Below are 9,813 nucleotides of genomic sequence, written 5' to 3'. Positions count from 1 at the left end.
CTCATCATCTATTACTTATTTATAGTTAACCAATTAAAGGACTTACTCATATCTACATGTTAACTAATGGTAAAGTTGATTCCTCATTTGTTTCCTGATTACCTAGCAGTGTTTTTACTCATTTTTACCTGGCAACTTCACCAGTTAAAGTGTAGTTTAACGGACAGTTGCTCATTCATTTCCCAAATAGCAGTTAGCTAATCATTCTTTACCTAGTAACTGGACCGTATTATGTATTTTAGTTTACTTATTGTAAAGGGTTGCCCCAGCTCCTCCATTCCACCACCCCAAAGACCCTGGGAGGGCATCCAGTTCGCTCAGCCTGAGTGCTGGCATGCACATGCTTCTCAACCCCCCACACCTTGCTATCACTGTTGCTCGGGGGAGTGGAAAAGAGGCATGCGAAGTGGGAAACAGAGTTTAGATTGATAACCCTGCCACCAGGAGCCCTAAACAGCGCCTACGTATCAGGAGGCTGCAGGAGAGTTCATGTCTTGTCAGGTTGCCTCAGAGAGGTCATGTCACTGCGCCAGGACACATGAAGTGCTGATTAATGTTTGCATCAAGTGGGGAGGCCAGAGATAAGTGGAGAGGAAGACAGATGTCAGGGGGAAGTAGAGGGAGGGGGGGCGACTGGCCCACTGGTTCCCACCAGGCTGCACACGCTGTACGATGTGCTTGGTAAGGTCCCTGGGGAACTCTTGTGTCTTATTATCCTTGAAGGCATGAGGACATACCCTGGCGTCATTAGTCACATTGCTGTTTTACTAAAACATTGTCTCTTCACTGTCTGAATGATGATATCCATGTAACATGAAGTACTTGTTCCTGTTCTGCTGTTAAAGCATTTCTTTGTCCACTCATCATCTAGCACATGGTTCCATGTGTAGTTCATGGGGACTTCCAGTCTTGCTCAGGAACCCTCGCATGGATCCAATCATTATTCCTCTGTTGAAAACAGTTTGGGCTAAACTCCTAGTCCAGGTTTTTGTAAGTCTTTCCTCCAAATGTAAGACTTCACAAAGAGTGAAACATTCTTAAATCGTGGACTATCTGCAGCCACACTCGGCCACCACCATGCCTTCAAACTTGTACTTGTAGGTAACCACACCTGTGTCATCCAGGTACAGCAAGGAAATGGGGTCCAGTTTGGTGGGAACACAACAAGCTCTTGCTGCCTTCTGAGGACTGTTGATATTGATCAGAGTCTGGACAATGGCGTGCTTGGTGGGTGTGACGTGCTTAGTCAGTGGGAAGGAGCAAACGCCACTGCACTCGAACGCATCATAACCGGTGGGTGCCAGAATCCAACTGTCCCATCCGATATCTTTGAACTCCACGTACAAGGATTGTTTCTTGCAGTGGTTTCCTTTTGCATTCCGACGAATGCGGGATGCTGTGTCATAGATAAGATTGGAGCGCATTTGGATGAGGTCTTCTTCATCAGGCTCAGAGTCTTCATCCGTGTTGTCCTTGTCCCCACCAAGCTCCCCCCACAGCTCATTCAGGCCCATCCCCAAGTCATTCTCTAGAACCATGTTTGAGGTTTCATGGTCTATCATCTCATTCAGCTCACGCTTGTCATCACGGTGATCACTGCTTTGGTCATCAGAGAAAACAATCAGAAGAGGTTTGTGCTTTTCATCAGGGCTGGTGTCAATCTTCATGTCTCCTTCAGGTGGATTCTTCTCTTTGTTGTCGTTCGTCACACCTTCATTATTTTCTGTGGCCATGCTAGCAATGTGCACTTCCAACCTGTGCGTGGTTCCTTGGTCAGACTTACGCCAGCGCTGAACAGCAGCCGTGAGGTCAAAAGCCTCCCAGCCATTATCCGTGCCATAGACCTGCCGTGAGGCCAACTCTACCAATTCGATCCGCTCTCCACCTGCAAATGCATCGCCCCGTACAGGGTTCTCATCAGTGTCATTTTCATCTCCGTCATGGGATTCCAGCTCGTAAATAGTGACCTTACGGTCGACCCCTTCGTAGAGGTGGCGGTCTGTCTGGACAAGGGTGTAGAGGCGAAGCTCGGCTGCTGTGATTCGTTCATGATGGGGCACTGACACATTGAAGAGGAGTGGGTGACGTCTGGCTCCTTCAGCACCCACAACACTGGGAGATGAGTCTAGGAAAGAGAAATGCATGGTCAGAGTTGACCTACTTTAGATGTTTTAGTCTTAAAATGGATTTTTAAGGTTTCAGTCCTGCTTTTTAACCTTAGGAAACCTTTATCTGAATCTATATCAAGCCGTATATTAATCTGCTTTTTTTTCTTTAAGATTTTGGGGGACCCTTTAGTCATTTTTTAGAGAGAGCAGTTATGGAGAGAAAAGAGAGGGAGAGAGAGAGTACACAAAATAGCTGAAGCCCATGACCATTGTACAAGGAGTGCCTGCTCTACCAACTTAAATATTACTTGGATTTGTCTAATTTCAAGTCAAAAATAGGGCCTTTAATGTATGAAACAAGCAACATTTTTTATAAGCAGAGTTTCTTCAGTTGAGGTACACAAACTTATTTACGGTGCCTATAAAAGTACTCACCCCCTTCGATGTTTTACCCTTTTATTAATTTCATAAAATAGTTATGATCAATATAATTTGGCTTTTTAAGAAAAAAATACCAAAAACATCTCTAATTTCAAAGTAAAAATAGATCTCTGCAAATTAATGTCAATCAAACAAAATTATGCTATGTGAAATAAGTTGGTTAGTTAGTTCACTGTCCTTTCTGGGAAATTCATTTTCACAGATTCTGTACACACAAGTATGAGAACGCATTACAAGAAGAACAATCACAAGACAAAAAACACATAGCATTCACTTCCAGCAATGATTCCAATTAAATGAGGTCTGTTTTTTTTAGTGCTGTGATGATTGTATAAATATTCAACACCTTTAAAGTGATTGATCTAATTCAACAGAGGTCCAGCTATTTGGTGCTAGTAGTCTCACATTTAGTGAAATGGGCATCACATGAGCGCAGTGAATGTGTAACCAGTGACTGGACCTTCCAGACACAGGTGTCTGGAAGGTCCAGTCACTGGTTGATCAATACCCCTGGCTACCATTACACCATGAAGACAAAAGAACACTCCAACCAGAGAAAAGGCTATTGAATAGTTTAAGTCAGAGGATGGATACAAAAAAAAATCAAAGGCACTGAACATCCCCCAGAGTTCAGCTGAATCCATCATCAAGAAATGGAAGGACCATGGCACATCTGTAAATCTTTGCAAACTGAGTGACCATGCAAAAAGTAGTCTTGTGAGAGAGGCAACCAAGACACCTATGATTACTCTGAAAGAGTTACAAGCTTCAGCAGCTGAAATGAGAGAGACTTTGCTTACAACAACTGTTGCCAGCATTCTTCACCAGGCAAAGCTTTCAAGGATAAGCCACTATTGAAGAAAACGCAAATCAAATCTGGACAAAAGTTTGCCAAAAGGCATGTGGGAGACAATCCATTTTTCTAGCGTGACAATGACCCAAAGTATAAAGCGAAAGCCACACAGAAATGGATTAAAGACAACAAGATATGTTATTGAGTGGCTGAGTCAAAGCCTAGACCCCAAACCAACAGAGAATTTGTGGTCGGACTTGAAAAGGGCTGTTCATGCCCAACCCCTGTGCAACCAGAGAGAGATTGAGTGGTTTTGCAAAGAGAAATGGAGTAAAATTTCAGTGTCCAGATGTGCAAGCCTGACTCAGACCTATTCACACGGACTCAGTGCTGTGATTGCAGCCAAAGGTGCATCTACTAAATACTGACTGGAAGGGGTGAATATTTATGCAGTCACTTATTTTACATTATATATTGTTATACAAAACATTACTCTGCATAAGTTTGTTTTCATTTTTTCATAAAAGAGGGGTTTTTTTTGGTCAAAAAAGCAAAATTATATTGACCATGGTTGATTAATGAAATCAATAATATGTAAAAACATCCAAGGGGCTGAATACTTTTTATGTGCACAGTAGTAGTTGCTTATCAAAAACAATTTATAATTTGTTTTTTGCTTGATAATTCTTGAAATTAGAACTTTATTTGGACAAGGACGGTGAATTTGGATTAAAATTTGAGTCATTAAGTATTTTTGACTTGAAATCGATAAATCCACTTGCTATGGTTTGAGTTTTGAGTAATTTTGATATGAATATAGCCTTAAAAGTAGATTTGCCTTGCAGCCCAAAGGCTGATGAGGAAAGTACAAATTAAACCAAAGGTCATGAAAACCTTTTTTTTTTTTTAAGTAAAATGCAGCAATGTAAACAAAAGTAATTGTCTCTCATGGAAGATGGCTTACCTTCATTTTTAAAGCTGCGGACTATGTTGGCAGCGGGCATTGCAGTGTGGTCATTAGCAAAACGGTTATAGAGCTCCATCATGTACTCCGGGGGCTCCTCTCGGTTGCTTCCAGCTGGTAAGGGAGGAGGACCAACACCAGACAGGTTGAAAGTCCGAAGGAACTGTTCCTTCAAGCTCTCCAGCAGGCTCTGCATGTTCATGTTGCTGTCTTGCTCCAGCATCGATGGATCCACGACCCCTCCATGCCCGTCACCCAGCCCCGGAGCGGGACGATGCCTCTGATGGGTGTTGGTAATCGGGCTACTTTGTCCACAGAGAGGCCCCTGCAGCAGCAGTGTGGAAAACAGAAGGAGCAAAGTCTTGGAGCTGCAGATGGTTCCCAGTTGAGAGACCCAAACCCTCGCCATGAGAAAAAAACAATCTACAGTTTTCTATTTTATGCCCCTTGGGGTTGTTTGTGAATTAGATGGACCAGTGGAGGGACAAAGTTTTTGGGATCCTTGAATCTAAGAGTCAACAAAAACAGTCATAAGTTTATCTGCAGTGGTAAAAGTTCTGGCTCCCTGTATGAAGACAACAGGGTTGTTGACCCTTGCAGGGACTGATGTGAGCCTTCTCCTGGAGTGTTTATTCCTGATGATCTCCAAATCTCACAGCTTTTATTCTCATGCACACCTTTTGATGTCCTCTGCGATTGCACTGCAGTTCCGCTCACAGGGTGGCCGAGGCTTGGCTTTGTCCACCCGAGTCATCTCTGTTGTGTCCTTTGGTTGGTCAGTCTCCCTCTGTGCTCTGCTCTCTGCTGTCCAGCCCTTATCTATGATATGGTGGGCTCTGCATTGCTCAATGCTTATGGTCTCTTTGCTTGTGTGTGTGTTTGTGTGCGTGCCTTCAACGTTGTGTGATGCACATGAGCGTGTTTTATCTCACAACTTCCTTAATGAGGATTTTGTAAACACTGTCCTTTAGCCTCTTCCTTGTGGAAGTGCTATTTTGTTTGGGTGGGTGCTCTAGGGTAGATACTCTTCATTTGTTTATTTGCCTTGTAAATGGTGGAGTTCTGCAGGCTGCTGTCCAAGCTCCATTGACCATTTCTTTTGACATATACACTGAGTGATCTTGTTGAATATAACAGGATATATCTATCAGACTACAGCTGTCTAACTGAAATTGAAATGCAATGAGGTGTGAGGCCTTAATGATCAAGGACAAAACATACTGAGCCGAATCTTCAGAAATATTTGAGTAGCTTAAGAGGAAACTAGAGTACAAAATAATTATTCAAGTCCACTCAACAAACAAATACCACCCTGTTGTGCTTGCTGAAGTGCTCTGTGTACTTTTACTTCTAATCACTGAAACGGTTTATCTTTTCACAAGGCATCAGCCAGACTGTTCATATTAACGAGCACCTCCTCAAAACTGACGAGATCAGTAATCCAGTTTTATAAAGGCTTTCTCCTGATAACAGAGTGCAACAAGGCAGACTGAAAGGTAAAGATTTTTTGTACATATTAGACATGGTAAATCCACCTACCAAGCTACAAACTTACAGTGGCATGGGGAAAACTTTTGAGAGATCCAACTGAGAAACAACAGTAAATGCAAACCACATTACAAAAAAGTTGGGGCGCTATGTACATTATATTTAAAGAAAACCCAGAATGCAATGATTTGCAAAGCTTATAAAACCATATTTTATCCATAATAGGACAAAAACATATCAGATGTTGAAACTGAGACATTTTACCATCATAAATATTAGCTCATTTGAAATTTGATGACAGCAACACATGTAAAAAAAATAAGTATGGACAGAGCCTTGTTTACCATTGTGTGATATCTCCTCTTTTAACAACAGTCTGTAAACATCTGGGAAGTAAGGAGACCAGTTCCTGAAGTTTTTGGGGATGAATGCTGTCCCATTCTTGTCTGATGTAGGATTTTAGCTGCTCAGCAGTCCTGGGCCTTCTCTTCTAGATTGATTTCCTTTATCATGCACCCAATATTTTCTATTGGCGAAAGGTCTAAACTGCAGGTAGACCAGTTCAGCACCCAGACTCTTCTACTGAGAAGCCACACAGTATGTGGTTTGGCACTGTCTTGCTGAAATATACAAGGCCTTACCTAAAAGAGGCGTCTGGATGTGAGCATATGTTGCTCTAAAACATCCTTACTTTTCAGCATTGATAGTGCCTTTCAGATGTGTGAGCTGCCTACGCCACAGGCACTAATGCAACCCCATACTTTAAGAGGTCTGACCACAGAACAGTTTTCCATTTTGCCTCAGTCCATTTCAAATGAGCTTTGGTCCAGAGAAGGCCACCGCATTTCTGGCTCGTGTTCACATATCAAGTCAAGTCAAATTTATTTATATAGCACATTTAAAAACAGCATGAGCTGACCAAAGTGCTTTATGTGCATATGGCTTCCTCCTCGCCTGATCCAGCTTTAACTTACATCTGTGGACAGCACAGCCAACTGTGTTGACGAGCAATGATTTCTGGAAGTGTTCCTGAACCCATGCAGAGATTTCCATTAGGAAACAATGCAGTGGCCCCTGAGGGCTTGAAGGTCATAAAAATTCAATATTGACCTTCAGCCTTGTCCCTTTCTGCAGATAGTCTGAACCTGCTGATGAAATAATGCACTGTAGATGGTGGGATATTCAAAATCCTCCCAATTTTATGCTGAGGAACATTTTTCTGAAATTGTTCCACAATTTTAAGACACATTTTTTGCATACTGGTGAATCTCTGCCCACCTGTACTTCTTAAAGAGACTCTGCCTCTCTAAAATGCTCATTTTATATCAAGTCATGTTACTGACCTATTGTCAGTTAACACACTTATATTTATAGTATAAAGCTCCTCCAGCTGTTGTTATTAATACCACATACTATTCCAGACTTTTTGCCCTGTCCCTATATTTTAGATATTTTGCTGCCTTCAAATTCAAAATAAGCTAATTTTTTCATGTGATGGTAAAATGTCTCAGTTTCAACATCTGATATGTTTTTTTAAACTGTGAATAACATATGGGTTGATTGATATTTGCAAATCATTGCTTTCTGTTTCTATCTACATTTTAAACAGTGCCCCAACTTTTTTGGAAATTGAGATGTGTAATTACAGCCACCAACTGCTAAACATGTCTTATCAAACATCTAAGCTACAGTCATTGAAATGCTAACAAATTAGCAGTGCTGAAATGCTATTTTAGCAAGTAGCTAACTCACCAGGACATCAACATGCAGGCTGCTCATTAAAGGAAAACTGCTCCTCGAAGGCGACGAATTCCACCCGTTCTTCTCTTCATGAAACCACAGCACTGTCTGTGTTCATCTTTAGCTTTCATTAATAGATTTATGTTATTTAAAGTCTCTTTTTCAAGTCCCCCTTTCAGCATCTGCTCATACTATTCATAAGCACAGGAGTTTGTTTTCTAAAGTCATGCCAGTAGGGGGCGCTGCAGGTGACTGCAGGAGTTAAGGTATATATCCTAAAAATGTTACAATGCTTTCATCTTCTTTTAAAAACTGTTTTTATTAAAAAATACAAATATTCATGATAATTCTATGATGACTTTTAGCATTAAAAACGGTTCTTTTTCATAAGAAAATATATATGGTAGCTTTTTTGTAAAAAGAATTTGAAAGCATTTTTTATTGTTTAAAAGAAAGTACATTTGTTTGTTTGTTTGTTTGTTTGTTTGTTTGTTTGGGATTTTTTGTTTGTTTGTTGTTTTTGTTTTTGTTTTTTGTTTTTTTAAATGACTGCCCTGACTACCTGGGCTACAATTGCCCAGACAAAGTTCAGACTAGTCACAGTTTGTCATGACTACACTTATCAAAGCAAAAAAGTGTCTTATTTATTTATGCCGTAGTAAGTAGCCTTCTTAAAACTGAAAACCCATTTTCTTAAAACTGAATTAAAACGTGTTAAAAGTAGCAAAAAATAGGTGGAAAAGGTGGTGAAATGGAATTTTGATTGAAGTGGAAATGGCTTTGAAGTGGCAAGCATGGGTAAAGAAAAGAAAATAGCAAAGAAATAGACAAAAGGAGCAAAATGGGTTGAAAGTGGGAATAAAAACAGCAGGACAAACATGGTGAACAAGGGTTTGAAGTGGTAAAAATGGGCATGATAAAAAGTGAAATGTGGTTAAAGTTGGCAAAAATGAGCAAAGACTGTTGAAAAGGGGTTAATAGTTGCAAAAATCAACAGAGGCAATATTAGGCAGAAAAGTGGTGGAAAGGGTTTAAAAGTGGCAGATATTGGTGGAAAAGGTGGTGAAATTGGATTAGAAAGTGGCAAAAATGGGTTAAAAGAGGCAGAAATATGTTTACATCTGCAATAATGGGTGGAAAAAGTGGGAAAATGGTATAAAATTGATCAAAAGTGGCAAATAATAGTGGCAAGAATGGGTGGGGGAAAGCGGTTAAAAGGGGTAAAAAGTGGCACAATTTAATAATTTGAATTTTAGAACCCTACAAAAGTTTGACACTTTTCAGCTCCCAAGTTAAGTAACTGTTAGCCAGGACATTAGCACCAATGCTACTGATCCAACACACACACACATTGATTTCATTAATAAATCACACCTGGGGAGGACCCATTCACTGGGTTTGTCAGGGGCACAGCCAAATCTGTGAGCAGGTCTGAGGGGTGAGCAACTGGCTGCTCAAGGGCCACATGTGAGATACCAACTACAAACATGATGTATTATTTAAATGACAACATGATTCTAAAAAAATTGGCACAGCCTTGGCTTCCCTTGCAGAAACCGCCACAGCCAGAGCTGTCATGAAGAAGCTGGTGGGATCATTTCCCACAGTGCTCACAGTGACTTACACTGGCTCCTGAACAGACTCACTAACTGTTCCAGTCGTCACCTGAACCCTCACTCCACACAACCGTCCTTCATTCCTGAGCTTCTTTGTGTGACCTGCAGATACACTCCTGATTGCAGTGCGTCACTGAGATGGGAAGGAATGAGCTTTTCCTGCCTCTGCCACTCATCTGCCAGCCTGATGGTTAACAGACTGTCTGTTATCTGGCCTTCTGTTAAACTGCTGCTGCAGCAGACTATCACATCTTCCTGGTGGACGTAGGAAGGCTTGATAAAGGCGCTGTCCTTTCACACACAGACGCACAAAACTAAATACACAATCTGTCCCCTCCATGTGGTCAGTATTATGGACTTAAGGTTGTAACCCCCCCCCAATTAAGGCTGAAATTCATACTTAGGCTACAGCCTTAATGCTCAATTCTGGTCTTTTCTCAGATCTGATTTATTTGTTTGCCTGTTCACACCACATTCAACTTCCAAGAGATCAGATACATATCTGATTTAGAACTACACAAGAAAGTGACCTGAATCTGATTCCAAAAGGTCAGATTCAGTGTGACTTGCAGGTTTTACACTGTCCAGTCACATACAAGTCACGTGTGCAAAAAAATCAGATTCAGGTCACTGTTAAGTGCAGTGTGAACGTAGCCTTAGACT

The 9,813-nt window shown here is 41.2% G+C and overlaps 1 protein-coding gene across 1 annotated transcript; it reads right to left on the bottom strand.

Moving 5' to 3' along the window:
* Positions 1 to 232: 232 nt before the first annotated feature.
* bmp10 (bone morphogenetic protein 10) lies at positions 233 to 5,052 on the bottom strand. Its single transcript, XM_041788160.1, has 2 exons — positions 4,307 to 5,052; positions 233 to 2,125 (listed from the first exon to the last, which is right to left on the bottom strand). Exons 1-2 carry the CDS (start codon positions 4,713 to 4,715, stop codon positions 1,050 to 1,052), a joined length of 1,485 nt encoding a protein of 494 aa, XP_041644094.1. The 5' UTR covers positions 4,716 to 5,052; the 3' UTR covers positions 233 to 1,049.
* Between the last annotated feature and the right edge of the window lie 4,761 nt (positions 5,053 to 9,813).

This window comes from Cheilinus undulatus, linkage group 5 (genome assembly GCF_018320785.1).
Source record: "Cheilinus undulatus linkage group 5, ASM1832078v1, whole genome shotgun sequence".
In the NCBI taxonomy this organism is placed as follows: domain Eukaryota; kingdom Metazoa; phylum Chordata; class Actinopteri; order Labriformes; family Labridae; genus Cheilinus; species Cheilinus undulatus.
The sequence above is the reverse complement of the archived record's forward strand: the minus strand, read 5'-3'. Positions and strand labels throughout refer to the sequence as shown.